The 27,648-nt window shown below is 48.1% G+C and overlaps 14 protein-coding genes across 14 annotated transcripts in view; 10 read left to right on the top strand and 4 right to left on the bottom strand.

Moving 5' to 3' along the window:
• Positions 1–236, top strand: part of Pmar_PMAR012345 (Short/branched chain specific acyl-CoA dehydrogenase, putative) — a gene marked incomplete at both ends in the record, with an annotated part of 3,197 nt that extends 2,961 nt beyond the window's left edge. The window contains one exon of the mRNA XM_002787527.1: positions 44–236. Coding sequence (XP_002787573.1) covers positions 44–236 — 193 coding nt within the window. The remainder of the gene's footprint in view (positions 1–43) is intronic.
• Positions 237–2,201: 1,965 nt separating this feature from the next.
• Pmar_PMAR012344 (conserved hypothetical protein) lies at positions 2,202–4,189 on the top strand (the record flags this gene model as incomplete). Its single annotated transcript, XM_002787526.1, has 9 exons — positions 2,202–2,251; positions 2,296–2,346; positions 2,395–2,510; positions 2,552–2,600; positions 2,648–2,754; positions 2,797–2,984; positions 3,028–3,146; positions 3,294–3,563; positions 3,835–4,189. 9 exons carry the CDS (start codon positions 2,202–2,204, stop codon positions 4,187–4,189), a joined length of 1,305 nt encoding a protein of 434 aa, XP_002787572.1.
• An 80-nt stretch (positions 4,190–4,269) lies between these two features.
• Pmar_PMAR012343 (hypothetical protein) lies at positions 4,270–4,742 on the top strand (the record flags this gene model as incomplete). Its single annotated transcript, XM_002787525.1, has 3 exons — positions 4,270–4,375; positions 4,423–4,521; positions 4,687–4,742. The coding sequence occupies 3 exons, from the start codon at positions 4,270–4,272 to the stop codon at positions 4,740–4,742; spliced, it is 261 nt and encodes an 86-aa protein (XP_002787571.1).
• Positions 4,743–5,327: 585 nt separating this feature from the next.
• On the top strand, positions 5,328–8,363 carry Pmar_PMAR012342 (sodium/sulfate transporter, putative; the record flags this gene model as incomplete). The annotated part of the gene is made up of 1 exon (XM_002787524.1): positions 5,328–8,363. One exon carries the CDS (start codon positions 5,328–5,330, stop codon positions 8,361–8,363), a length of 3,036 nt encoding a protein of 1,011 aa, XP_002787570.1.
• A 639-nt stretch (positions 8,364–9,002) lies between these two features.
• Pmar_PMAR012341 (hypothetical protein) lies at positions 9,003–10,084 on the bottom strand (the record flags this gene model as incomplete). The annotated part of the gene is made up of 4 exons (XM_002787523.1): positions 9,003–9,050; positions 9,178–9,492; positions 9,683–9,809; positions 9,963–10,084. 4 exons carry the CDS (start codon positions 10,082–10,084, stop codon positions 9,003–9,005), a joined length of 612 nt encoding a protein of 203 aa, XP_002787569.1.
• Positions 10,085–11,277: 1,193 nt separating this feature from the next.
• Positions 11,278–12,822, bottom strand: Pmar_PMAR012340 (dna ligase iv, putative; the record flags this gene model as incomplete). The annotated part of the gene is made up of 7 exons (XM_002787522.1): positions 11,278–11,394; positions 11,714–11,827; positions 11,875–11,934; positions 11,974–12,079; positions 12,191–12,310; positions 12,366–12,505; positions 12,553–12,822. 5 exons carry the CDS (start codon positions 12,820–12,822, stop codon positions 11,893–11,895), a joined length of 678 nt encoding a protein of 225 aa, XP_002787568.1. The 3' UTR covers positions 11,278–11,394; positions 11,714–11,827; positions 11,875–11,892.
• A 161-nt stretch (positions 12,823–12,983) lies between these two features.
• Positions 12,984–14,252, bottom strand: Pmar_PMAR012339 (hypothetical protein; the record flags this gene model as incomplete). Its single annotated transcript, XM_002787521.1, has 6 exons — positions 12,984–13,233; positions 13,297–13,383; positions 13,428–13,477; positions 13,525–13,846; positions 13,890–14,009; positions 14,140–14,252. The coding sequence occupies 6 exons, from the start codon at positions 14,250–14,252 to the stop codon at positions 12,984–12,986; spliced, it is 942 nt and encodes a 313-aa protein (XP_002787567.1).
• A 1,012-nt stretch (positions 14,253–15,264) lies between these two features.
• Positions 15,265–16,756, top strand: Pmar_PMAR012338 (proteasome subunit beta type 5-A precursor, putative; the record flags this gene model as incomplete). Its single annotated transcript, XM_002787520.1, has 10 exons — positions 15,265–15,388; positions 15,437–15,522; positions 15,569–15,697; positions 15,742–15,805; positions 16,065–16,148; positions 16,195–16,254; positions 16,305–16,383; positions 16,433–16,569; positions 16,622–16,669; positions 16,711–16,756. Exons 1-10 carry the CDS (start codon positions 15,291–15,293, stop codon positions 16,754–16,756), a joined length of 831 nt encoding a protein of 276 aa, XP_002787566.1. The 5' UTR covers positions 15,265–15,290.
• Positions 16,757–17,122: 366 nt separating this feature from the next.
• On the top strand, positions 17,123–17,335 carry Pmar_PMAR012337 (hypothetical protein; the record flags this gene model as incomplete). The annotated part of the gene is made up of 1 exon (XM_002787519.1): positions 17,123–17,335. One exon carries the CDS (start codon positions 17,123–17,125, stop codon positions 17,333–17,335), a length of 213 nt encoding a protein of 70 aa, XP_002787565.1.
• Positions 17,336–17,609: 274 nt separating this feature from the next.
• Positions 17,610–18,438, top strand: Pmar_PMAR012336 (60S acidic ribosomal protein p2, putative). The gene is made up of 5 exons (XM_002787518.1): positions 17,610–17,829; positions 17,875–17,991; positions 18,038–18,120; positions 18,168–18,226; positions 18,276–18,438. The coding sequence occupies exons 1-5, from the start codon at positions 17,632–17,634 to the stop codon at positions 18,386–18,388; spliced, it is 570 nt and encodes a 189-aa protein (XP_002787564.1). The 5' UTR covers positions 17,610–17,631; the 3' UTR covers positions 18,389–18,438.
• Positions 18,439–20,243: 1,805 nt separating this feature from the next.
• Pmar_PMAR012335 (hypothetical protein) lies at positions 20,244–20,955 on the bottom strand (the record flags this gene model as incomplete). The annotated part of the gene is made up of 3 exons (XM_002787517.1): positions 20,244–20,375; positions 20,423–20,600; positions 20,645–20,955. 3 exons carry the CDS (start codon positions 20,953–20,955, stop codon positions 20,244–20,246), a joined length of 621 nt encoding a protein of 206 aa, XP_002787563.1.
• A 1,232-nt stretch (positions 20,956–22,187) lies between these two features.
• Positions 22,188–23,836, top strand: Pmar_PMAR012334 (phosphatidylserine decarboxylase, putative; the record flags this gene model as incomplete). The annotated part of the gene is made up of 10 exons (XM_002787516.1): positions 22,188–22,252; positions 22,298–22,403; positions 22,447–22,522; positions 22,569–22,744; positions 22,793–22,874; positions 22,919–23,042; positions 23,087–23,164; positions 23,209–23,343; positions 23,521–23,667; positions 23,716–23,836. The coding sequence occupies 10 exons, from the start codon at positions 22,188–22,190 to the stop codon at positions 23,834–23,836; spliced, it is 1,110 nt and encodes a 369-aa protein (XP_002787562.1).
• A 473-nt stretch (positions 23,837–24,309) lies between these two features.
• On the top strand, positions 24,310–27,149 carry Pmar_PMAR012333 (hypothetical protein; the record flags this gene model as incomplete). Its single annotated transcript, XM_002787515.1, has 7 exons — positions 24,310–24,657; positions 25,021–25,093; positions 25,141–26,284; positions 26,332–26,472; positions 26,522–26,640; positions 26,689–26,852; positions 26,899–27,149. The coding sequence occupies 7 exons, from the start codon at positions 24,310–24,312 to the stop codon at positions 27,109–27,111; spliced, it is 2,202 nt and encodes a 733-aa protein (XP_002787561.1). The 3' UTR covers positions 27,112–27,149.
• A 112-nt stretch (positions 27,150–27,261) lies between these two features.
• The window catches only part of Pmar_PMAR012332 (hypothetical protein), a gene marked incomplete at both ends in the record, with an annotated part of 5,948 nt that continues 5,561 nt past the window's right edge, over positions 27,262–27,648 (top strand). Inside the window, 2 exons of the mRNA XM_002787514.1 lie at positions 27,262–27,452; positions 27,503–27,609. Of these exons, the coding sequence (XP_002787560.1) occupies positions 27,262–27,452; positions 27,503–27,609 (298 nt within the window). The remainder of the gene's footprint in view (positions 27,453–27,502; positions 27,610–27,648) is intronic.

Below are 27,648 nucleotides of genomic sequence, written 5' to 3'. Positions count from 1 at the left end.
ATCATCGTCATCGTGAATAATCAAGAAACGACCTCTTTAACAGGTTCTTGCTCCAGCAGTTGGAGAAGATGGGTTTCATCGCCCAAAGTGACGCCATGAAGGGTGGTCGCATGATCACCTCTCTCGGTCGCCAGACTCTCGACACTGTTGCCGTGCAAGCTGCCAAGGCCGCCAAGCCCGCCGTTGAGGAAGAGGAGGAGGCCCAGGCTGCCGTTGAGGAGACCGCTCAGGAGTAATCAGCATCAACAACAACAATGATGATGATGGATCAGCTCTTGCATTGATGGTTATAACATCGGGTCGTCGTCAGAAGATCGGCTTCACAACAGTTATTATTCTTGTGTTCAATTTCAACAGGGGGAATGGGGTTGGCGACATCAACAGTATTGATTCAACACGAACATGGGTGTATTCAGAAAAAGGCAGTTATGGAGGATTCCTCTTCAGTATTGATATTGAGTAATGTCAGTGAAGGATCTGCATATGTGATGACAGTGAGAAGGGAAAGGGTTGTTGTTATTACATTTTGAGCGGTCATAACAGTCGATAGGTCTATTCTTGCATCGATGTCCTCATCTACTTCACCGATGGATACTCTGGTTAACAATAATACAACAATACTCCATCCATCATTAGCACTATTGAGCATCTCAGCTCAGTTACAGGTCCAGCAGTCGAGCATTACAATACGAAGCCTCGGACATTGAAGGTATATACACTGGGCCTGTAACTCAAGAGGCCTTCCTTAAGGAAGGAGCGTAAGATCCTCAAGGAAGGAGCGCCTCCTTATAACTTAGGAGGCTAAGGAGCGTAAGGATTCCTTGAAATTAGGAGGCTAAGGATCTTACGTAAGATCCTTCAGGAACGAGGCTAAGGAGCTGCACCTTATAACACTTAGGAGCCGCTCCTTAAGGTCCTTAACGAAATAGCGTAAGGAGCGTAAGGTTGCTCCGGCTCACCAAAGCGCCGCACCAACTCACCGAACCACGCGCGTTTCGCGAACCACCCACACTAGTTTAACTCAACATTGAAGGTCTAGCTACTCGAAAACCTTTTGGAACACGATAGTGAAACATAGTTTCACAGAGCAAAAGGGTTCATAAACATAAATTAAGAATCCTCTGAAACATATTATCGTCACCAGTGTCGGCACCGCCACGACGAACACCGCGTCTTCTGACATGCCTCTTCGTCCGAGACAGCCAGAGATAGTTTGTGTTGATGATGATGCTGCAGGAGCTGATACACGAGGGTTGTACATAACTAAATATTTCCGGTAATTTCCAAATTTGCTGCTAAGTTGTAAATCCCATAAGTCGTCACACTAGTTGAGTGACTCTAGCGCACGCCGCATCGCATCGGTACTCAGTCTTCCCTTTACCTACCGTGGCATGGCAACCGTGCTTCTTTCGCCGGAAAAATGCATTGCCGTGGATGCCAAGAAACTTTTATCATCTAATAATCAGAGGCTTAGGACCGATTACATTTCTGTCAGCCCGCAAAACCAACAACTCAACTCGTAATGCATCGATGAATTCACTTTCCACTCAATAATTCTGGTCAAAAGTTTCGCTGACAAGTCCCCAAGTTGAGCAATCAAGTGCAAGTACATCAAACATTCCACCACTCCTGTGGTCGACCGAAGCTCGAGAAGCCCATCAGCATCATTAATAAGTGATCTTCGCTGAGTCATACTGTTCGAAGTATAGTGATCTGCATGCAGTGCATGGTGAATGATAAAGTGTTGGCTTTCGCAGCTCAAAAAACTTGGAAGATAAATCAAAATGTAGCTCACAAAACGAGTGTCGAGTTTTCCCAGTGAGACATGGACTTGAGACAGATCCGCCTGGCCCGCTGAACCCTCTTCGTTAACTTGCTTCAAGCAAGTTGCTTCCCTTCGGGTTTTTGGTTCATCTATTTCCCTCCGGTTTTTGGTTCACTTGTTTCCCTCCGGTTTTTGGTTGAACGTGAACTTCACGTGTTTCTCTTCGGCCTCTAACGCCGTTGAAACGAAGTCGCGCTTTATATCGACTACGAGGGCGCGCGCTGAGATTTAGTGATTTAGGAGACAAAGTTTAGTGACAGTGTTTGGACACGCCCGTTTACTCCCAGCATCTGAATCTCGCCGTTCTTGCTTCTTCTTGCATTTCCTCAACGGCAAAGTATAATCAACACCACCGCACTCACGACCATCATCAGAAATGACCGTTCGTAGAGATAACGATAATGAGGAAAGTCGACTTACTGGAAGGTGAGCATTATCACACACACGTAAGTATCAATAATCGTTCACAGGCGATTGACAGAGGACGTTTTAAAAGGAATTTTAGACGCAGATAAAAACATGTAAAGAAAACCACTGGGGTGGATTTGCTGTTGTTGATGATAATGTAGGTACTACCGTACGAAAGAGTTGAATGACAAATTGTATATACATTATGGTGGTTATCGTAAATTGGAAAATCTCGACGAATTCACAGGTCTCAAGGTTCTTTACGCTGAATGCAACGGTAAAAGATGATGAAAAAAATACCAAAAATTTTCCCCCCAGGTTTTTCCAAAATAGAAGGGCTGGAGCATCTGACGGCACTGAGGAGTTTGTAATATCGGTGCTGATGAACTTCCACAAAGAAGCAGATCCTGGCAGGTTTCTCGGCCAAAACTGCATTGAGAAAATCGAAAATCTCGATAACAATGCACAACTATGGACATTGAGTTTGCCTGACAATTTTATTAAGAAAATAGAGAACATACGTAATACAAAATAGTGATGATTCTGGATAAGACTAATTTCAGGGCATCTACGGAAACTAAATACTCTCAATCTCGCCAACAACCAGATCGGTATGGGTGGCGTCGGTGACATCATATCGTTGATCGAGGCAACTGACCAGAACGATGGACCCCTGAATACGACCGATGATGGAGAGGGAGTAGCCGTAGTTGACTTAACCAACAATAAGATTGAAGACCCCGCTGTCGTAGTGTTGATCATATTTAGTGATTGATTATTTTCGTTGTTATCAGATCGATGAAGTTTTCGTGAAAATGAGAGGGCTTAGAGTGCTCTACTTGAAAGGGAATCCAGTCGTGAAAAAAATACCAAACTATAGGAAAACACTCGTTGCCAAGATGCCAGGGTTGAAGTAAGAATTGCCGCTTCGTTGAAAAATGTTCATATTTTCCGTGGCAATATTAATTTCGATCGAAAACAACTATTCGGCATGTGATGATGATAGTAACACTACTTCACAAAAAAACTACTTCGGAAAATTAGAATTTTCGCCGTTTAGATATCTCGATGACCGTCCGATATTTGCCGATGAACGCAGATTGGCAGAGGCATTTTTCTATCGTGGTGGCATCGAAACGGAAAGGGAGGAGAGAAAGTTGATACGGCAGGAAAAGGAGGAAGAACGTAGAAGAAATATGAGGAACTTTGATCGGATGATAAGAAGGGCTCGAGAGGAGTTTAGAGAGGGAAGGCTCATGCGGTCTAATGATGATAGATATCCTAATCCTGAGGATGATCCTGTGGATACCATTGAAAGGAGGCGAGAGAGGTAGTAGTAGTAGTAGTAGTAGTAGTAGCAGTAGTAGTAGTAGTAGTAGTAGTAGTAGTAGTAGTAGTAGTAGTAGTAGTAGTAGTAGTAGTAGTAGTAGTAGTAGTAGTAGTAGTAGTAGCAGTAGTAGTAGTAGTAGTAGTAGTAGTAGTAGTAGTAGTAGTAGTAGTAGTAGCAGTAGTAGTAGTAGTAGTAGTAGTAGTAGTAGTAGTAGTAGTAGTAGTAGTAGTAGTAGTAGTAGTAGTAGTAGTAGTAGGAGTACTTCAATCAGGTGGGCCCAGCATAACAGGGAAATAGTAGGCAGACCAGAAGAAGGTCCTGCTCTGCCAGTACCAAACCCGCCTACTCCTGATAACGTCAATCGTGATGATAACAACAACAATGATGATGATGATGATGATGATGCTGATTCTACAATGAGTACCTCTTGCAGTACTGCAGGGAATAACCAATCAACAGAGAGAAGTGATAATGACGGGGCTAACAGTGAGGCATCAGCAGCAACGACTACGGCTATTGCACAATCTACGTCTCTATGGGACGATAATATTTTCACACGAGAAGGAGCTGTTACGGACTCTAACACGACAGTTGATGATGGTGATGCTCTCAATGGCATGGATTAGAATGAAAATTTGTGATGTATTGTCTATGGTTAATCTGGTGTTGTCAATGCTTTGACCGGCCCGAGTGTTTGCTTTTCACGATGACAGTCCCAGAAGGAGCTAACACGAATGAAAGTCAAATTCACAAGGCCGGTGACGAGGAGGAGGAGGAGGAAGAAAAAAATCTCGAAGATTTGATAAAAAAAGGTGATTTTTTTCCTTGTTTTCCGTAATTATTTGAAAATCTTTCACAGCGGAAAGTTTCCTGAGTATCGTTGAGGAAGAAGTAGAGAACAACAATAAGAGAATCGCTACTCTCAAAGAAGACTATCGACTGCTAAGATTACAATCAGGTGATTTTTTTCCGGAAAATTTTCGCTATTTTTTGGGCTTTTTGGTTTTTATTGCGTTTTCTGCGTTTTCTAGTCTTGTTTGCGTTTTTCCGTTTTTTGCGTTTTTTTCCGTTTTTTGCGTTTTTTCCCGTTTTTTGCGTTTTTTTCGTTTTTTTGCGTTTTTAGGGCAGCTGACAAAAAGCCAAATCCAGGCCATATCAACGATGGAAAGGAAGTTGTAGCACTCGAGTAGACCAACACATGATCAAGTGTAATCATAGCATTGCCTCCATCAACAACAGTGTCAATGTTAAAGTGTGTTGAGTAAAAAGTAGTTAACAACGACTTGGAATGGGAACATCACGGAAACGACTTCAACGATAAACTACAGTCATCGTTACTGTTGATGACATTTAGTATCACCATTTTCAGCAATGTTGTTGATAACTGTCCCGTTCAGCGGTATTGAGTTGTTGGGCGAACAGGGTATCAATTTTCTTAGAAAAGAGCTTCTCGTTATTGGGGAAAAGGTTTTGGTTATTTCGTTGTATCGCACTGGTGTTTCGCATGACGACGACGAAGACAAATTCTGATCCTTCATAGAGACGACTCAGGTTCGATTCCCGGCCGAGCCATTTTCCTGTTATTTTTCAGCTCGCCCGTACAGAGAGAGACATACGAGACTGGTGTGGGTTTAGATTTCCACTCGACGACCTCATGAGTTTGAATTTTCTACTTCTATCAGTTCGTTTTCTCTCTTCGATGATTCGATGCGATTCGGCCAATACCTCTTAGACCGACGCAAACCCGAGTGGCGCGGCTACTATATGAACTACAGCCGACTGAAGGGAATTGTGGAGGAGATGGAAAACAGCAATGTTAAGGACAACACTAGGTTCATCGAGGAGTTGAAATTGGATATCATTCGAGTGGCGACTTTCTATTCTGTTCAAGAAACACTGATTATTGATAAAGTGGACAGCAAAGAAGATGCAAAACAAGTTGTTGACGATATGAGACAACTAGAAGCTTACGCATGCCTAAACGAAGAGGGTCTTACTAGGATTGCTAAGAAATACGACAAGATGGTCCAGAATTGTCGCGAACACCCCAAGGCTTCCGACGATGAGCCGCCGACTTCGTTGATGGACGACATCCTCCTCGAGATGAAGGCATGTGACTTCCACAACGCCACCACTAGACTGAAGGAGATCCGCAAGGTTTATGGTATATCTCCAGCAGATGACGATGCATTAAAGGTCGAGGTGAGTGGTGTGACGAGGAAGATTGGTGAGGGCAGAAGTCAACGAGACGTAGGCCAGTTCCTGTCGCGGCACGCATCTATGCGGGAGGAGCAGGGAGGAAGTGACGATGGTGTGGTATGGATGGTCGTGCAAAAAACAGGAAAATTCATCCGATGTCAATGGCCGCACTTGTTGTTTTACGCTACTACTATCCTTTTCGGGTACATCATGAATTGTTATGAACTGGGGTACCCAAAACTGAACTACAAATCTTATATTTCTATTGTGGTAACAGTACTAGCATTATCACTGCTTGTGAGGCAGTACCCTCCCGATGCTGTTATGACTGCATCTACACTCGTATTGTGTCTTACTGGTGTTCTTGATAACACCATCGCATGGCAGGGCTTCTCTAACGAGGTCGTCTTGTCGGTGGCGATATTGTTGATAGTATCAGCTGCAGTGAAAAGGACGGGCGTAGTTGAATACCTATTTATCCAGGGGGGAATACTGGGCAAACCAAACTCCCTTGCTATGGCAATCCTTAGACTGTTCATTCCGGCGATTATGCTAAATGTGGGCGTTTCTAACACGGCTGTGATGGGGGTGTTGTTACCCGTGGTAAAACGTTGGTGTGAAAAAGACATCCTCATCAACCAGGCGCTCCTATTGATGCCACTATCGTATATTCTGCTCATCTCCGGCGTCTTCGCGGTCTTCTCAACATCGAGTAATTTGATCACCCAAGGCTTGTTGGTGCAGAATGGGCTACCCCCCTTGAAGATGTTCGCAATGGCACCGATAGTGCTGCCAGCGACTGTGGCTGCGGTCATTTACATCATCATCGCGGTACCCATTGTCTTTCGAGAGTATGCGGAGTCGTCGGGGAAGGATGACCCCGCTGGTGGCGACTTGGAAGCTCCTCTATTGCCGACTTCCAGCGCTCGTCTGAGCAAAAAGTTTGTCGTGTCGGCTCAGGTGACGGCGTTGGCATTAGATGGGGTCACTCTCGAGGAGTCGGGAATCGAAGAGATTGTTGAAAAAAGGGAAGATATAGTTGAGATAGAAAGAATGGGCTCTACTTTGAAACCAACACCGTCTCTAGAATTACAAGCGTATGATATTCTGCATGTGTATTCGTCTCCTGAGGCGGTCTTGAAGCTCTATCACGACGGCAAGGTGAGCCTGATGTCTAGAGATACGGGGGAGCTGGTCCTAGGTGAGCACAACGCGGGGAGAGGGGGTTCCTCTAAGAGAAGTGCGGGCCTGTATGAGGTTGTTTTGGACGGTTTGTCACCGTTGGTGGGAAGACGCATTGAACCACACAAAGCGATGGAGTTATATGGCGCCCGAATTGTCGGGATTAGGCCGCAGAGTTTGCAAATACTACAGCAGAAAAGCAGAAGCGGTCGAAGGAGGAGTTTGCTGAATTTTATGGAGCAAAAATTTGAGGGAAATCAGCAAAAAGATTTCAAAAGCGTCTCGTCCGATGATATCATCAGCGTTGGCGAGCAGCAGAAAATGGACATGAAATTGAATCGGAGGTTGACGCTATTACAGCGATTGGGGACGAAGATGGTGGCAATAGAGGAACCTCAGGACGCCCATGCTCACACGGAAGCCACTCTACCACCCGGAGGGCTGGTGCCTACGAAAGGGGATTCAGCGACTCCACCGTTTTCCAATAAGAAAAGGATGACTTTAAATCAATTTGCCCTACATAGAAAGAAAACTGTGAGTTTTGGTGGTCAACTCGGGCTGTCCTCGAACGGCTTGGTTACGCCTCTGGCCGGGTTGGTGTCAGCAGGGGGTGTGGGAGCAGTCCCGACGAACGAGATGGAGTCGGTGACACGTCTCTTAGAAGGCGAGATGAAGCTAAAAAAGTGGCATTTGAAAGTTGGTGATGGTCTTATTATAGAGGCTAATGACGGGTTCGAGGAGCAGCATGGTAGCAGTGGCCACTTCGCTGTGGTTCGCCGCCTTGTTGCTGATGATACCAACATCGTCGTCGACCCGATCGTGCGAAAGCAACGCCGAAATCGTATGTGGCTCAGTGGTGGTATCGTCCTCACGATGATTCTCTTCGTGGCGACCAACAGTCTGCCTTTACTGCAAGCATCGATGTCGGCAGTTTTCGCTCTCATCCTCACTGGTTGTATTCCCCTCACTACCGCATTAGCTGCGGTTAACCTTCGTACTGTCCTCACCATCGTTGGAGCCTTCGGGCTCGGCAAGGCCATCTCCATCACTAACGTCGCTACTGTGCTAGCTCAGGGGTTGGTTACCTTAATGGACCCCCTGGGAAGCATCGGCATGCTATCGGCCATTTTCATCGCCACCTGCCTGCTAGGAGTAGTCTTCCATGCAACAGCCGTGGTCATCCTCCTATTCCCCGTCTGTGTGTCAGTGGCTAATGAGATGGCTCTCCCGGTCCATCAGTGCTTAGGGCCACTCATGGTCGGCGCTGGTTGCCAATTTTTAACACCAATTTCTTATCAAACTAATTTGATGGTCTACGCAGCTGCTGGCTACGACTTTTCCGATTTCGCTCGTCTAGGTTTTGGGCTCACTATTGTCATTGGAGTGGTAGCAGTACCACTGTGTTTAACTTTCCTTTAATATCAATACTAATATCAATACGAAAACGACCTTCATGATTAATGATGATGTGATAATCCTATTACCAATATCGTTAGTGTAGCGTTGATACAGTAAAACGGGACATGAACTCACCTCAAAAAACGACTCTAGACTTGCAGACTAATGAAGGTGCTGCACGGTAGGAAGTAGAAGTATAGATTCTCATTATTATCACCGCTATTCAGCAGGTGGACACGACAAAGTGCAAACGCCTTGGTATGTGTACACCATCGTATAGGCGTTTTCATGACTCAAAACACAGACGTGGTGTACTGGTTTCAATGGGCACAGAGGCATGGATGCTCATCATCTACACCTCTTAACACACGTGCTCGGCCATGGTGACCTCACCCACTGTAACGCGATAGATTTCTGTCCTTCTCCTCTCTCTCTGCAAGAGCCCCCGAAACTCTTAACAAAACCCTATATTCATGATAAACTTTATCACTCCAGAAGATAATATTATAAATGGTAGTAGAATATTGTTATACATCTAATTGTAATAGTAGTTTCGAAAGTAGCCATCGTCCTCTGATCATCTCCCAACCCTTCCTCGACATCGCTGCACCTTCCTCGTATCTACACTCATCTACAGATATACTATGACAACACCATCGACTACTTCCTCTGCTCATCAGCACTCAACTGTCTCCACTTGTCAGAGCACTGAGACACTACTTCACGAACTAACCCTGCTACGTCTTGGGGAGGTGGTGAACTGTCGAAGAGTCGTCGACAGACCTGGGAGGGACATGTTACTCAGAAGTGACCGAGGAGTGGTATGGCAAATCACCTCGCAATATTTATAAAAATCAAAGGGGCTGTGCTGAACTGTATTGAATATATCATCAACTACAGCCACCTCTCCTCCCCGATCAGAACCCCTCAGGGCCTCCCTCAACAGCGAGTGAACGTCACTATACTTCTTCTCAGCTGCTGCCTTATCCACTCCACTACTGCTCATCTCCATGGTCGTAGTAGTAGTTGAAGGCTCCGATGGTGATGACGTGGAAGTAGCAACAGCAGCCTTGTTGTCTTGTTGAGTCGAGACCTTCCTAGGCCTTCCTCGCTTTCGCTTAGGCGCCTCTGAGCCATCACCACCTTCCCCCTGAAACCAATACAAGGTATTGATTTTGAATATGTGTGAATGATAATGTGTTGGAGTTTCGAGACCCGTTCTACGTGAAGTGGCGTCGTAAAACTCCGTGAAAAACGCGACATTCGCGGTGATATGCAGTAGTTTTTCACATCACTAGGGTGAAACTCCACCGCATATATGCTACTGTCTCCACACCGACCTGGTAGTAGGATTCAGCCTTCCTTTTCCTCCCCCCCTCCCCCTCCATCCCCTCCACTCGTCGTTCCACCAACTCCTCGATAGCCTTCCGCGCATCCGACGGTAGAGCCCTCAAGAGCTCCTCAAACCTACGAGAAAATCCAGAAAAATATTTCCCATAATTCTCCCGAAAAAAATACACATTCTACCTTATACAATCACAGATTCTGGATCTATACGAAATTCTCTCGGGTATCCGTTTGCAGCACATTATCACAAAAACCGGTTGCCCCGAGACTTACTTATTACCACTCCCCGTCCTCTTCAGAGTCGTCAACCCATTGAGGTAGGATCTCAGCACCACCGAGAATCCTCCCTCCCCACCACCGGAAGGACTACTCGGCGACGACGCCGACCTCGGCATGGCAGAAATTGATACAAAACTGTCCCCGATAAAGGTCCCCATCATATAACACAATCGGGACAATTCAGAAAGTGTGCAAAACATTTTCACCACTCCCTGCTCTCATCAGGAGCTCCTCCATCTCTTGCCGTCCCCTCGAGTGACCCGTTGTGAAGTATGCATCACCATACCTGTCCATTGCCACCCTATCTACCGTCAACATCCCTCCTCCCCTGTACTTATCAAAATCCGTCTTGAATGTTTCCTCCGTGGTCCTCGACATAGCCAGGAAATATTCTTTCGGGGGTGGTAGTAAGAGGCGCCCAACTTCGACCGACGCAAGCAACCACCTGCGGAATCACAACACTACTCGCAGTGTTGGAGGAACATGCTAGGTTTGCTTTCCTCAGCTTTCTTATGGAAATTCATATACGGTCTGGGGTAGAATTTCCCGAACCTTCATATTGCCATCACCAACACTTGTAAATGACCATGTGCATATTTCCCCCCACACTACCCAACGGTCACCAATACACCAGGTACACCACAGTTAGAATTTCGTGGCGCGTGACAAATCTCAATATGCAATTCTCCATCCTATTACCTGTAATGCAGCACGTCAACGTCTTCTACTTTAACCAAATTCTTAACCCTCAAATCCAGCGTAGCCGCCAGGACCACCCAAAGAGCGCCTTCATCATCATCATCCTCCACCGACGACGACAACAATAGTGACTTCCCCCGTCCCTTCCCCCTACTAGGGGCAAGGGACTCTCTCACCATGCCACCCTTTTCGAGGACCAGAGCCTTGATATCAGCTCGAGTATAACAACTCTGTGGTGTTGCCGAAGTAATAGAAGTAGTATTTCTCCGCTCGCCGTTCAATACCGTCACATTGACTCCTCTTAGCAACGACGACGTCGAGGTGCTGCTGCTGCTGACTGCCTTCAACCCACCACCCTCAAGAGTGGCCTTATCCTCATCGTCATCATCCTCCACAAGAGGAACATGAGCATCAACTTCTGACCAGGCTCACTACAGAACGACAAAACTTGGTCGTAGTAGTTACAAGTACCTAATTTTTCTTTCCTCCTCCTCCTTTTCCTCTTCTCCTCAACAACACCATCATCACTACTGTATCCATCAGCAACAGACGGTGATGAGCTCTCACTCGCCTTAGCCTGTTGTCGGCGATAGAACTGAATCAGTCTTGACCCCGACCACTACTCCTCTCCATCACTACTTCTTGAATTTCACTCAGCGTGTCCACTTCCTCCGCCGTTTTATCCTTTCTAACAGCGGTGACACATCGCGGAAAACGTAGAGTCAATCTAACACATGGACAACTACGTACATACGAACCCTGTGAAATTTGCGTAATTTCAAACTTCTCTACCATTGCAAATCGAGAAACTCATCAGCGACCTTCCCATTACATTTTTCCGTATCAAACGCAGCAAGCAAATACCGGGAATCTCAACGGACCATCGTAATCAACGAAATCATACGAAAATATAGTGTCTTCTCAATAAATATATTGACCCTACATAAATAATAACCCTCGCCCAATATACATACAAATATAGTGTCTGTATCTTCTCAACCACATCGTAGTCATCAATCGATTCATCCCCGTCCCCCTACCGCTACCCCGCTGGCCACTTGGAACTACTCTGCAGTTCACCACAGCGCACCACCATTACCGCAGGCTGCCCAGCCCCCAACGTAGAGGGATCTCGTGATACCAAATCTGGCCGAACTCCACTGAAAATCATCAGCCCCTCTCTATGACTCTTACCATCCAACACTACCTCGGGAGCTTATCTGCATCAACCAGCCACTGGGCAGCCGCTTTTCCGACGAGTGGAGACCTATGAGCCACTTCATGGGATACGGCCAAAGACCTCTACCAAGCAACCATAGTTCCTCTCAGGTGATCTCTCAGGCCCTTCAAAGCGCTCAGTTGAGCCACCGCCACTTTTCCCAGAGGCACCAACATTCCTGCTTCGTTCGATACTGCCAATAAGAAGGACGATACTGTCGCTAGCAGGTCCGTTACCTCAGCGTTGGGGTCGCGTCTGGAGAGAAAACACATACCATCACAGAGAGAATTCCTATAAGCCTTACCGGGCTGTACCAGAAGCGAAATAGGCTCCAACAACAACCAAGTCAAGCTCCATGGACAGATGATATGAGTACTCTGGTTTCAGCTTGAACCACCCGTAACCGTTCTTACCAATTGAATATCTATCCAGAGGGTGCCTTATAAAGATTCAAAACATGCCCAATAAGTGACCACTACACCGAATCAGGGTCCTTGAAAACCCGCCCTTCTTCGCCGTTCGCAACAGCCATGTTGATCTCATCCATCACAGCTTCAGAGGTAGACGGTATGACGCGGAAATTAACAACTTCAATATATGTATTAATACTCTTTACCACCTACAACGTCAGCGCTCCTCCAACGCACCCCTCCCGAACTTCCTTACTTTCATCAGAACTTCCCTTCTCACTTTTAATGGGGTAGTAGTGAAATTTTGCGCGGCATTTTTAGCATCACCATAAAGCAAAATATCAAAAATAATAAAACAAAGATGTCTGTGACCGGCCGTTTCTGCTGCAGTTGATCGGTTGGTGGTATGTTTTAGGAATGTACCCGTGTCTTCGTCGTAAGCGAGCACCTCCCCATCTAGTATACACTGGTTTCCTTTGAAGGCTGATAGTAACAGTGGGCCCAGATCCCGCTCGTACTTCCTCATTATTAAACCATTACGACTGTACCTTATCGGGAGAAGAAAATTGCAAACATTTTTGAGAGGCTTTAACGAGAAAAACCAAATACTACGTAACCACGACTAAGTAAAATTTTCATTTTTTTCTCGTAAATTTTACATTGGATTTATTTGATGTTGAAGTTGTATTACAAAGTAACCCGAGGGGCGTTGTCGGGGCCAGGAGGAGCCTTGTCGATGTGAGCGATCATCCTTTCACCATCGAACTTAACCTCACTATAGAGTGTAGTGTCTTTATGCCTCCCGCTGTAGTCGGCAGTTTTCCTCTTGCTATTTTTCCAATAGTTTTCCATCACTTTTTTGGACCATACCACAGCCCTCTGAGGTTTCAGCCGAAGGAACATGATGCTGTTCAGCACAGGGGAGGACGTATAGCATCTAACATACCGTAACTCGGTGAAGTATGCTCGAAATTCACGATGGTAGTGTCTGCCCTATTACGGTCGGCCACTATCGTCACCATCATCACGACCATTATCTTTATTGATATTCTCCATAACGTATTTCAGAGACATGCTATTATCATACCTACCACAACTACTACAACTAACCCCATCTACTTACACGACTACCATTCAATAGCCCTCGGATGGAGCCGACCCAGGATGGCCTTTTCTCCAACCTACCATAAAGCCATACCACTCCCTCGCCACTTCATCTCACGCTTACCCCCAACTTCATAGAACCCTTTATGATCATTCTAGCGATCCACTTATGCTCCAAAGCTCCACACCTCGTAGCGACTTCAATAAATATCTTTTTCTGTGCCTGGTAGTTCTGTGCACTATGAAGTCTATCCAGTATGTCATTAATTTGTCCAACAGTAATCAGGTTTGAACTCGACGCTGCTAATACTCTGTCCTCCAACACCGAGTAAAGCACACTGGGGAAGTCCCCTGCAGTGCATCTCTTCATAAGCTGCTTAGTCACGTCTTTGTAATGGACTAGTCTATCCACCTCAGTCGTTGGCAAGGTGTGAACCTCAGAGACCCTGAGGATGGTACTACCCCATTGTCGACGGTGTGGGCAATTACATTTTCGCCATTGCTTTCTCTTTGATACCATAACTCTGTCGATCTGTGTCACATTGTGGGATGATGAGTCGTAGTAGAGGGTATAGATCAGCATTAGGCTCAAAGGCTCCCGTAATGTACCTTAGGCATAAACCACATCAGCTACTCACGATAAATATTCAATTCAATAGGCCCATAATATATCAATACTGGCCTGTTCAAAGATTTACGGTATTAATCTTGGTTAGATTTCGACACCCACTGCGCTCACTTTTCCAATACACCCAACTTTGCCTTCTGAGTCTTCCTGATTAGAACTTCCTCCAACACGTTACACAACTTCACAAACTTCTCATCGTTACAGCTACGGAGCTTCCCCGACATTAGTTATATTAACCACTAAAAACTCATCGTAGCCCTGTCTGATGCCATACCAGCCAAGGAGAACTTCGGCCTCATCCTAACCCTCGAGGGAGTTCCCGTGAACAGATTAGATTTCGGAATTCATTCAAGAGCGCTAGCAAGATTGGATTTCACATTAAAAACTGGATCGCTAGGAGGGGTGTTGAAACTCAGGAAAGCTCTACAGAAGACTCCGATAGGTTCACTACTGTACGAATACTAAGTCTTCCTGGTAGGGAGGCTAGTCGGCCCTTTGTGTTGCAATGCGTTCTTCAGTGTTGTGTTCGTGTGGTTGAGTTCGGTTGAGACTAAACGAGTATGTATTTGGTTCATCGGAAGGTTGTTGGTTTCAATCTACACTCCAGTGAGCATACCTTTTCCTAGTCTTCAAAGGATGTATTCACGGGTATAAGTTCTATTATGTGCGGTTATGATCCGGAGAGCTTTCTTTGGAAGGTTCATCACGATATGGCTGTTATGTATTCAGGCTTGTGGCATCATATCAAAGCAGGGAACTCCCATAAGGAGTTTGACAGTCTCCCAGTGGATAGTGACCAGAATGGGAGATGATGAGGCCTCACCAGAGCGACTTAGTGTGGTCTTCAATGCCATAGCGTCCGTTCAGCCAGCACATGGTGAAGGCTCGCAGGTCGTAGAACGTGGTCGTAGGTCGTAGAAAGTGTTTCAGCCAAAGTGATTAATTTATTGTTTCACATCCTGGGCGCGCGCGTAGTTTCATGGCGTGTGACGACGACCTGGAGTCCTTGTGAAATAAGAGTCCAACCTACCGGTAAGAATTTTCAACATCTTGTCTGTGGTTCCGGGCGTCCACGCTTGTTGTCGAAGCAGGATTAGTGACGCCACATGGGTTAGCTCTCTTAGGGGAAGCAATAGGTACTATCACGCCTTTTAATACGGGAGTGTTCCCATCACTATAAGAAATAGCTTTATCGGACCTGAACTCTTCATAGACTCTGTTGTAGGGCTCATCCTCCGAGTAGCAGTTGTTTTTTGCTAAGGATGTCTGTTATTGCTCCTACCACATTCACTCTCCCCGGGCGAAGGCATTTCGAGGAGGAGGAGGACGAGCAGGTCTCTGGTCTGGCCGAAATGGACAGGTGCTCCCTCCCTGACCTCCGCACTCGGGTAGCTCTATATCCTCACAGGTTCGCCCTTGCCCCTGTAGCGCAGCCTCAGAACTTCTGCATGGACATGAAGGCTCGCTCGGGTCGCCTTATGAACTTCAATAAGGGTAGTAGTAGATGCCCTCCTCATAACGAGGGAAGTACACTGCACAGGTACGACCACACTTGGGTTCGTCTTTGACGGTGGAGTGCTCATTGCTGTGGACTCCCGAGCTTCTATGGGAAGCTACGTGTCGAGTCAGACGGTTCGCAAGGTTCTTCATATCACAGATAGGCTCATTGGTAGTGTCCTCTTCTTGGGTCCTTCCCTCTACCTGTCTCTTAAGGCACGATGGCTGGTGGCGCTGCGGACTGTCAGTTCTGGGAGAGGCATCTTGGCAAACTGTGCAAGTAGGACCTGGGGGGAACTGTTTGTTGCCTATGATATGTACATGGTCAACTGCATGTGTTGATGACAATATGAAGTTTCTGAGAGGAAAATTCTCATTGGTTTCTGTACGTTTCTACCCGAATTCGTATGTGAACTCTTACAGTGAGTGAGGAAACTCCTGAGCTCAGCTGAGGAGAGTGAACATATATCGCAACACCTTTTGAGTCTACTGCTTCCGTACGATAGTAGTGTTTTCCATCTATTACTAGTGTTTCTTAGGCTGTACGAGCTGAGGAACAATCAGCGCATCACTACTGCTGCTGCTTCTAAGATGCTCGCTAACATCATGTACTCCTACAAGGGGTAATACCACTCTTTTCCTACTTCCTCGGTCACTGCTCTCCTCAAGGTATGGTCTCTCGTGTGGCACGATGATCGCTGGTTATGATGCTGTTACTGGTCCCGCACTGTGAGTCTGTTGGTTGCATCATCAACAGCTTAACAGACGATCCATGCTAGGTACATGGTAGATGACCAGGGGACTCGGCTGAAGAACAACATGTTCTCTGTTGGCTCCGGCTCGACTTACGCGTATGGGGTAAGGAGGTCTTCTCTAGGTAGTTTACCCGAAGCACTGTTGTTTGCAGATTGTTGATGCTGGTTACAAGCATGACCTCACTCTTGATGAGGCAGTGGCTCTTGGTAAGCGTGCTATCTATCATGCCACCAACAAGGATGGTGCCTCTGGTGGCTATGTTCGAGTGTATCACGTTCACAAGGATGGGTAGGGTGGAAGGAAATGCTGAGAGTGTTGTTGACAATTTGTTGGTCTTCAGGTGGACTATTATGGAGGACGGACAGGATGTGATGGAACTCCATTACAAGTAAGCGGTCATTGAGTCTGCGGTTAATTTCGTGGGCTTAGGTATGCTGCTGAGAAGGGGATGTCTGGTATGGGCGATGAAGCGTAGAGATGGTATCAGCAACAAAATACTAATAAGAATGATTATCGTGGAGATGGTGGTGGCCTTGTACTACCATTGGATGATGGTTTCAATATTTCTCAAGTGATGTTGTGTACTGAAATCATGTGTCGGTGTTTTGGTATCTATAAAGTAGGTAAGTAGAGACGCTAGCTGTAGGGCTATGTATGAGTAGTGAATTTGAGGAGTTTCATTTGGTGCTAGTTTCGTGTTTTAAGCTATGAATGTGCATGATGTGCGCAAGCGTGACACTGCAAATGGTTATGCGTGTAGCATGCAATTTGCACGCATACACAGCATGCGTGCAAATTGTCGTGAAGTTGAAAGCATTTTAGCAGTTGTTATTCACGGCTAATGGATAATACTTACTATAAGCGCAATACTTTCTATAACCGCCTTATTCAGCAGAAGCTAGACAAGTCCCCAAGAAGGGCTCCTCCTAGTCCTCCGAGGGAGCAAGCCCATCCTCAACTTAGACATCCTACTACTAAGCAAATCGAGAACTACAAGAAGGCGGGGGTTCTGGGTGATGTTGTTGGCACTACAAAGCGCCTTGAGATTCGTTGAAGCTCCTATTGTGAAGTACGATTGGAGTGGTATGAGAAGGAGTTGATGGTGGCTGTGGTCACCTGTTATGAATATCATTGTTACCATATGATTAGAAGTGTAAGTTGAGAATCTGAGATTTCTTTCTCATTTGAGGGTAATGATCTTTAATCCTCTCCTTTGTTGAGTTAACAAGTGTTGGTGGCGTTGGACTCTCTGTACTGATAATAGTAAGAAAATCTAATGAGCATGCTTCTCTACTCTAGTCTTGGTAGTTCTCTGTTGTGGTCGGTTTGAGTATTGCGAAGTCGAAAGCAATGTCCACAGAAGACCGAAACCAGCATCATTCCTATGCTCACGAGTCGCAACGAGCTCCTGCGGTTCACCCTAGAAAACATCATCATCATCGAGCACATGCTGCTGCAGGAGTAGAACCTGAGCCTATTGACTCGTCGGGTCCCAGGGGTAATCCTACCGAACTAGAGCGAACACATGAGGGGAAGCATGTCGATATGGTGGGCTCGAGTGGCGATGAGAATGCGTATCACTGTCGTATTCAGGAGCTCCCCAAGGATGATCCTGCAGAGAAGTTCATGAAGTCGTTCTCAATTTTGAGTGCCAAAACTTTGGGCCAGCTCGATAAGCTTGAGGCCGCCCTTCGCGATGTGGAAAATGAGGCGAGAGGAAGATGATTACCTTGCTCATCACAACAACTGTTCCTAGGTGACCAAAATTGAACAGGATTTGATCTCTGGGAAGATGTCCCTTGGGAAAGGCAAGGACGTCCTCGCCCAGATAGAAGCCCGGTACGATCCGTGATCAGAAACAGTTGGAAAAACTGTTATCGACTTAGACTCGACAAACTGCAATTCAACGGAATCGACTCTGTCGAAACCGTCGATCTCCATTCTGGTATGTCTCATCTCGGACCAGCTTCATTCGACTTACTCGCGAATGTCAGGGAAGGAGCCCGCGAAGGCAGCACGCAAAGAGTTGGTCCGAGAGGCCGAGAGACTCAGTGCTCGAATAGATACAATTTTCAAGCAGATAAAAGCGGCCGAAAAGTGCGGCTGATCTCACTCGATCACATACTACTGTTAATTTTGAATACCGAGTGGCTCACACTAGCCGTGTTGTGTTATGAGTACTTCACCACTACTGTAAACAGCAACACTCCATTAGAACAAGAATCGCAACATGTTACACTAGTAGGTCAGTCAAAGGCATTGCCACTAGACTCGGACCAACCGCCCGTACCCGCGGTATCCTCGATGAAGGATGAGGCAACATATCTGTCTGTGACCAGAGGGCTGCCTCCGACTGAGCCCGACTCGTTAGGGGTGAATTCTGGAGTGTCATCTTCTTCGGCTAGGGACAGGAGGAAGCCGTCGTCAGACAATCTTTGCAAGAAACTGGAGTCACTCGAGCTGCCGGTGCTCTCGAGTCGGTCGTCATCGTTCGACGAGGTCATCTGAGGAAAAAACAATCTAATAAGAATGAGAGTGCCAACGCCTCACTCGCTCCTCGAGAGCAGCCTCTGCTTGAAGATGGTAGAGGACCTGAGTGAGAGGCTCTAGGGCCTGTCCAAAAGGCACATGAATATACTTCGGCTATCGCCTCACTGCAGTCGAGACCCTCCGTATCGAGAACGGTCGTGATGAAGACAGCATAATGCGAGCTCGACCAGGGGCCAAGGTGTAGTCTGCCGTCGAGGCTGGTGCTCAGGGGAGGGATCGATAGGGACGACGAGTGATGACAGGACTGACATGCGGGCAAGGCTGACACCATTTTTGCTGTAACAGTCGCACATACACTTGTATGATCTCCTCGAGGAGTGGTATCGAACTCATCACCAGTTGAAGATGCCTCTCCCGACTGACCATATCCGTCACTGACAATGCCTGCCGTCTCCTCTCCAGGCCCCTCAGTGTCAGACGGGGTCTCGGGCTTCAGCACCTCATCCCCGTTTGAGCTGCTCCCACCTAGCGAGACCGTAGCAACGCAAGGCCGACTCCCTTCCTCACTCTCTCGAGAAGGGTCTCCCTGCCTGTCCCCTACGATCAGATCATCAGGCCTCACGAATTTGCTGATATTTACCATACTTCGCTCCGTGACCAACGACCGTTGTCCTTTCTGTACATTCAGCAAGTCGCCACCCCGAGGCAATCCCAAGGAATGCCCACTAGCACGGATCTGTGGTCCTCCCCACCTCCCTTCGGCCCGACCCGAGTTACTCCTCAGAAAGGCCAGGATCACCTCAGTGGTGTTCTCAATCTCATTGGAGCTCAGCGAGTCGATGAGTTTAGAGGTTCTATCGACTTCAAATCTGTCCTCGGATTCATCCCGCCCGTCTCTTGGTACGACATACTTCCGCTTGGGCGTGCTGCCCGACGGCGGAGACCTCACCAACCGTGTGGTGCCACTAAGACTTCCCTCCAGCATACCATCCCCCAGCCGAGACCGCAGAGTGTCGAGCTCCCCGGCAACACTCTCGAGTGCTAAGCACTGTGGGACCGACTGAGCCACCGGTTTACCCTCGTGAGGGTCGATAACGGCCTGAGGGTATGAGATCATCTTCTCCCTATCATCGATCCCTCCAGCCGAATTCATCCGTGTCGCCCCATCTCGCTGAGGAGGACTGCCCTGCTCGTGGCCTTGTTGATACTCTCGAGATGCTATAGGTACAATTTCTCTTCTCATTGTGTCTACTTCAGCTGCCTCACGAGCCAGCCTTTCCTGACCGATAATTACGCTAACTGGGCACTCCACGAAACAGTGTGGGAAAACATGCACATGGTCAACTACATGTGTTGCTGAGAATATGAAAACTCTGAGGATTTTTTTTCGGGAAATTCGCATTGGTTCTGTACACTTCTACCCGAATTCGTAATTATGTAAACTTCCATGATTAGTGAGCAAACTCTTGAGCTCAGCCGAGGAAAGCGAACATATATTCCTCCAACACTGCGACAAGGCTCCCCTTCCCTCCCACCCTCTCCACTTTAGCTCTCAATTTCATCTGCTCAGCCACCTGCTGGTCAAGTAGAGCCTTCACCTTGGCCTATACGCAGACGAGTGGGGAGCTTCCTATGTCGAGATCATCTTCACCTGTTTCTCCTTCTTTTGTTCATCGTTTGAATGCATCATCACAAAACTCATGATGCTACAGGGCGAGTCCGACGACACTGTCCCATCGCTTCCGTCCATGGTGTTCGCCTGACTACCGCTCGTTCCCTTCTTCGCTGCTTGCCTCTCAGCTAGTTGTGCCTGGAGCTCATCACGATACCTATCACCGTGTTTATAGTTCCAACCGAGGCCTGAGCCTCCTACTGCTGCTGCTTCCGCTTCTCTCGCTGTTCGAGCTCCTCCCGTGTCTCACACGTGCCACCCAGATAGAAGGTTCTGCTATCGATGCCAGTTGATCCACTCCTTCTGTGGGTGTCCACCATATACACCCCAGTGGGTTCAGGCGTGCGGCATGGGTCGCTTGTGTCTACTCTCGTCATTGGGAGGGAGTCTTTCGATGCCTCTACTGGTCGGAACCTCGAGGCCTTGCCCTTGCTTCCTTTTGCCTTCCCTTTGTCTTTCCCCGACCCTTCCCGGCCCCCTTTCCCCACTCGGGACTTCCCCGTGGGCGTCATTCGTTCCTTCCCGGGCCCCATCGCCCCCCTCGAACATCCCTTTGCTCTCAGCCCCTCCTTCTCAATAGGACTCCCCTTCCCTCTTGCCTTGGATATAGGTGGACTACGTTTCCCTGTTGCTGTGTGTTTCCCACTCGATTGGATGTCCAACTTCACAGCGGCAAACCCTGGCCGCGACTTGCTGTGGAGCGTTCCTGTTGCCATGAGGCTGTTGAAGTCAGTCAGAGTTACCACGGGTATCCCCTCATGCTCTCTATCTCTACGAATTCTCGCCTTCAGAGACGCGCCTTGTCCCTTGGCTGTTCTCTGGCTCGATAGGTTCTTTTTTGGGGTCTTTGCCGTTGCGGCAGTCGCGACCTTGTTCTTTCCTGCTACATTTTCACGACGAAAAACAACCATTAGGTTGACAGACTCATGCAAACAACTATGTTGGGGACCGAGAAGTGTGATGGAAAGTAGAGCGCTGGCTAGGCCAGAGCCGCGCAATGTAAACACGGTATGAAGGCCAAGTTGCCTAATCCGATCACAGAACTACTCCATGCCAACAGTAACAGCCGTGTAAGGGTCGGTAGGGCCTATCGCTGAAGAATGGTTGAATGAAGATGGTTTACTTATGGTATTGGGGAATAGTCAAGGCCCCTTAGGCCTCTCGAGAAGAGCATGTTGCTTCCATGGAAGAGGACCCAGATGTTCGCTAATGTGGTTCAAAGCTGGAATCTGTCACTGGCTCAACTGCGCCGCCGAGGGATCGTCAGCGAAACATTGATTCATCTTAGAGGCAATTCGTAGCCTTGGAGCTTCTTATGAAAACTGAGCTACTTTCGTACGCAAACTCAATGAGCGGAGCGAAGTGATTTTCTTTCCATGAAATGGAATGAGATCCAGAATTATGGAAAGGCGCAGGTTCGATCCCAGCACGCGACAATTTTTCCTCCACGCAAGAAGATGCTTATCATATACTCCATGGACGATAGTCACCATCGATGGCTGACAGTATCATAACTCGATGATCCGATTGCATCTATGTGATGCTCCCCGTCGTACTGGTGACACGGGCGTGTCACAGGAGACAATAACGACGAAGCCCAGGCAGCAGCTCTCTGGTAACAGGTTGGCAGCCCACCCAACAAAGTGGGAGCCTGTCGAACCAGGCGAATAAGCCTGTATAGAGCAGTTCGGCTGAGCTTCCGTAACTCTTCATGCGATTATGGAATCTTCATAGTAGTTGTAACATGTTTTCTATTCCAACCTTCGGCCCTTCCGAGAAGACTAAGGCGGCCTTGAAGCTGGGCGCCAGGTAGGAGTGGATGGGCCTATTCTGGTGGTGTAGGAGTGCTGATAGGTTTTCAGTGGAAGAACAACGTAAATTAGCATCTAGACGACGGAAGCTGTACGTTGCTGCAGCAGGGGCTATCGTTATGTTGGGTTTCCAATACAAATACAACGAGGTAAGCGGCGTCCATCAAGCATAGTCACTACGGTTGGGTACAGGTAATTGATGTCGTCGGCAACCCTAGTGGAATCACATCGCCAAACACTCTATTTTACTCGAGGCTTCTCTGCGGACGTAAGCCTGGGGGCGGGGGCTTGAAGGACCGGGGTTTTTCTAATAGGCACCCGTAGTAGGATCACTGGTAGTATGATGTCTCGAACTGTGCCTGTGCGGATGAGGGAGCCGCTGTTCAAACTCTATGCGAAGTTCACTGGAGCTGATTTGACGGAAATACGGTATCCGTTGGACGCATACCACTCCTTCCAGGAATTCTTCACCAGAGCCCTCAAGGACGGGGTAGTAGCATTCGTGTCTCGCCTTGCGGTTTTCTCATGCTGACCTCAGGCTCGTCCCATCGAGGACCTTGCCCCGACGACTATGGTCTGTCCTTGTGATGGTGAGGTTGTCAACCTCGGAGTGATTGACCGTAATAAACGCCTGGAGTGGTTTAGCCTTATGAGAACTGTATAGGGGCACAGACTAGGGTGTCGCAGCTTGACCCTACCATATCTGGTGTCAAGGGCGGTACGTACATGCTCTCTGGCTTCCTGGGTGTGGACCCTATGAGAAGGCTTCACCCAGATTCCAAGCTGATGTGAGTGTTAGGCTGCCTCCTCCCTGTTCGACCATGGTGATCAGGTATGCTGTTATCTACCTGTCGCCTGGTGACTACCATCGCTTCCATTCGCCAACAAAATTCCAATTGCAGCAGGCGCGGTAGCACAGCATGAGAGAGTAGGGCGTTGAGGGTTCTCTTCAAGGCACTTCCCTGGTGATGTCTTACCTGTGATGAAGCCCTTCGCCTCAGCAGTTGACGATTTATTCACAGCTAATGAACGAGTGGTCTTATCGGGGACTTGGGCATTTGGTCAGTGCCACTACGTTCCTGTTGCAGCGTAATACCGAGTAGATGGTGACAGTGTTGAAGGAATATATGTGTTTGTTCTCTTCAGCTGAGCTTAGGAGTTTATATACCACAAGTGTGTGAAAACCAATTTCGCGAAATTTCCTGATGTAGCGTGCCTGAGCGCGCTGTTCAAAGACATTGAATGGTGGGCTACCTCTACTGCTAGGTACAACGTTGGTGGCATCAAGTTGGCTTTTGAAAACAAGCTCCGAACGAACCAGTTGAGGTCAGTGTCGGTGTATACAGGAGGAGAGATAAGGACTAGGCTCTTCGACAACGCCTTTGAGCACGGCGATCCGATAGGGACGTTTATGTACTGAGTATAGCTACTTGTGGGTGTGATGTAGCGGAGGTGTGGTAGGCTCGGAAGCACGATAGTGATGATGTTTGAGGCACCGCAGTCGATGGAATGGGCGGTGAGTGTTGGGGATAAGGTCAAGATGGGCCACTTACTGACCCAACCCCTCAAGAAAGGCTCTTAGCTGTGATGTTTCTGCCGCTACTACTACGACTGGTCCTGTTGAGTTCAAGGGCGTCGTTTTAGGGGCGGTAGCTTGTGCTGTTTTCTGGATGTAGTTTATCCAACGCGTGGTAACCAGGTAGTCGTTGTGAATTCCCCAGGGAGTGGTATGGGAAGGTCCGACACTACCCTAAGGCTCGCGAATTGGAGTAACTCGTTGGAGCTTCGTGAGACATGTGAAGATCCTTGGGTCGGTCTCAGTAGACGATATCAGAGATTGATGAGGTCCCCGAGTTGTGGCATTAGGGTGGAGCGATGGGGTCGGTAGTAGGGTGTAGCATAGCGTGGTGGTACGGTTGGGAATAATGGTCGGGACGAGGTGTTTGAATATTACCATGCAATTAGCATCGTTGGTATTAACGCTTAGTCTTGTTCTACTCACAGTGTTGTTGTGTTGGGGGTACAGTCCGTAGGTGCCTGGTAGGATTGTCCAGCATGCCTAACGACTTGTTATTGGACGCCTTTGACGGTCTAGCAGCGGCGATGAGGCGACGAGCGAGTGAGGAGGAGGAGGAAGCTGTTGCTGAGATTGATAAACTCATCGAGGGGGTGTCTTCATCCTCCTCGGGTAGTGTGGAGGGCAAGGGGCCTGTCCATGAGGAGCCCTCGAGAGGTAGCTCTGGGGGAGCTGACGAGGCTGAGCAGAGTGGTGACTGTAATCCGCCTGATGCATCTACTACGGCGCCTCCAAGCGGGATGATGATGCCCCTGCCAGAAGATCCTGAGTTGAGTAATCTCTGTATGAGCTGGTACTACGCTGGGTACTACACTGGACGATATCAGGTAGTAAAAGTAGTAGTAGTAGCAGTAGTAGTAGTAGTAGTAGTAGCAGTAGTAGTAGTAGTAGTAGTAGTAGTAGTAGTAGTAGTAGTAGTAGTAGTAGGGAGGATGTGTGATGTGTTGAAGGCTCTGTCTCAGGCGTGGAAGGAAATGTCGTCATCATCATCATCATCATCAGCGGCGGGTGTTGGAGGCTCAGTGTGACGATCTGCTGTTTTCTTGTGACTAGTTGAGGGGTTGTGTTTGGGTTTTTAGTGACTCTCTGTGGTTGTAGTAATTTTGTATATGTCTATGGGGTGGAATGGGAGGGAGTCGTTGCCGGGCAAAGACCATCCTGATTTGGTGTCTACGTTGGTGAGCGTACAGACCCTCAAGGGCGAGGCGGAACAGCTAGAGGCACTCAATAGACTTCCTGAGGCAAAGAAGGCTATGATGGAAGGTAATAGTCATTCGGGGAGTTACGGTATGGAAAGTCCTCTCGTGTAGCTATGGAAAAGTTGATTGTGATACGACCGTCGTTGACTGAGGATTCGGACAAGGCATGTGTGGATGGTGTTTTGAGGGGCTTAGTTGAAGATGCTGAGAGGGTCCAGTTGCTATTGCGGTTGGATAAGCTGAGCCATGCTTGGGAGCAAGAGAAAGCTGTTGCCCGATCGAACTCGGATAAGGCGAGCGAGTCTGTGGCTGAGGGTCACAAGGACTTGATGGATCTTCTGCCGGCACCACCCTCCGAATTCAAGACGGTTGAGGATGGTGTGGTATCGGAATCGGGAGTAGGGTCGATGACGAAGGACGAGAACCTTGGTGAGGAGGAGCCTAGTAGTCCATCTGAAGTTGTTGCTGGCGATAAGGACGTAACGGAGGAGAGCATGTTGTCGGGTCCCAAGGGGAGCGTTTCGTTCAACCTTTCTGAATCGGATGAGGGCCGGGATGAGGTCACTGAGGGAAGGGGGTCCTGGGTGGCCCCTAAACCCGAGAGGGCCGTTAGCCGAACTTCCGACGTAAGCATATGTGCTTCCTCGATGGACGAGGTCGGGTCAGTAGTGTCCTATTCTAGTGAGATGGCTCCTCTTGTTATCGAACCAGCCGGAGCTCCACGACAAGGCGGCAGTAGATTTACGGTTGAGGTCTCGGCTGAGGGTGGCATTCAGTTGGAAGGGATAGCATATTTGAAAATTGGTGGGAGGCCTTGTGCAGAGGTGGCGGCCCTTGAAAAGACTCGAAGACAGTTCTTAGCGCCGATGACGAGGGGCCTGCCGGGCCCTGCTGATGTGTTGGTTGTGATGGAGGACGCCAGTGAGAGCTTACTACTGAGAGCGGCATTTGAGTACTATGACAAGATGGAGATAGTAGATGCTACACCGAGGTCTTTGGCGTATGGGAGGAAGAATAAAGTACAAGTTACTGTGTTGAATTTGGTCGGCAATTCCCTCGTGGGTGTTGAAGTGCGGCTAGGGGAGAAGAGGGTGGATAGCGAGATTGTTACGGTTACTGGTCGAGCCGTGCCTAAGGGGGATCCTCCCTGTACTGAGATAGGCCTGGCCATAACACCTATAGAGAGGGGACGGTCACGAGAGTGTCTTAGTGTTAAAGTCCTCGGCAAGGCGGGCAATGTAGTGGAGGCGATCGAGTGAGGAAACTGAGTTCAGTGGACTGTTTAGATGCTCGGATGCTCAGTTACTTGCGTTTATATCGTCCGATGGTGTTTGAGTCGAGGGTTAAGGGTAGTCGAGTGAAGCTAGAGGAGGAGGATACAGTTGCGATGAGGAAGAGCGGCATCAACAACGCGGTGGTGTTCAGTAAGGATCCTATACAAAAGTAATAGTAGTAGTAGTAGTAGTAGTAGTAGCTTACCGTTCCCTGTCAGGTTACCACCTACTGCGAGTTTACCCAGTGGAGGGCTCTACTACTCTATTACTATCATTAAGACGGCAACAGCTATGAAGACCTTTGCCCTGGGCCTCACCACTATCGACCCTTCAAATGGTACTAACGACTATTGTGTCTGAGTCGGTCCACATCCTTTCCTGTTAGTTACTAACCTACCCTCCTCTCGAGTTCAGGAGGATGCCATTGCCACTCTAGCCCCAAAGGTAGAGGGGCCCTGCTCCCTCCTGATCGGCTATGATCCTCTACAGCTGTGGGTGAATGGTCGGACTCATAAGGTGAGCTCAAGGCAGTGGCGACCAGCACGAGAGGTATTAGCAGTAGACAATCTTCGTGATGGGAATTTCCCCTCCATAGGTGTCTGCTGGAGACTCTATTGGTTTACTCTTCGTCTTTGACAGGGTAGTAGTGTACCAGAATAGAACTCTCAAGTTGGAGGTGCATATGGACAACGATGAGGCAGCTATGTTTCGTCGGTGTATGGGTAGGGAGTGGTGGGCAGTCGTTGATGTCCTTGGGAAAGTCAGCGGTGTGAAACTCAATAGTGACGACTCGGTACCTCCAGAGTGAGCTCATTTATCGCATTCTTAAGTACTGTCATTCACCCTCTACTTTTTTCTCATAGTACTTCTGTACGTGTTGCAGTTGGAGTGGTATAAACAGTAGCCTGTGTTGGTTTAAATGTCTTTCCCATCATCACCATCTTTAGCGACATCTACTATGCCTACCCCCACGCCTGATTGTGAAATGACGACACCCTCTTACACTGACAACAGCGGTGTAGTCATCAGTAATGGCTTCAACGGTACAGGGTTTAGGATTCCCCCTCATCCCGATAGACAGGAGGAGCCTCACTACGACATGCACACCGTCACTCACCTGCCCGACACGTTAGCGGCAGGCCATAGGCTGTAGGGAACTTGCGCTGCCCTAGAGGACCACATGAGGTTTTTCTTGTCAGATGGGTGTTTTATAGGATGCAAATTTCTAGATCGGCTTCCTCCCAATACTGCTGGATGGCAGTAGCCTCACCAGCTGATGCTTTTACGTCACCTCTTACAGGGTGGAGTGATAGATGGATGACTGCTACGGTCGTGAGGGATTGGC

This window comes from Perkinsus marinus, assembly GCF_000006405.1.
Source record: "Perkinsus marinus ATCC 50983 genomic scaffold scf_1104296929318, whole genome shotgun sequence".
Classification (NCBI taxonomy): domain Eukaryota; phylum Perkinsozoa; order Perkinsida; family Perkinsidae; genus Perkinsus; species Perkinsus marinus.
The sequence above is the reverse complement of the archived record's forward strand: the minus strand, read 5'-3'. Positions and strand labels throughout refer to the sequence as shown.

Excerpts from the sequence above, each read along its gene's own strand:
- Pmar_PMAR012336 (XM_002787518.1), top strand. The coding sequence starts at position 17,632 with ATGTCCACAGAAGACCGAAACCAGCATCATTCCTATGCTCACGAGTCG. Across the intron at positions 17,992-18,037 it reads TTCGCGATGTGGAAAATGAG|GTGACCAAAATTGAACAGGA; the intron begins GCGAGAGGAAGA and ends AACTGTTCCTAG. Across the intron at positions 18,121-18,167 it reads CTCGCCCAGATAGAAGCCCG|ACTCGACAAACTGCAATTCA; the intron begins GTACGATCCGTG and ends TTATCGACTTAG.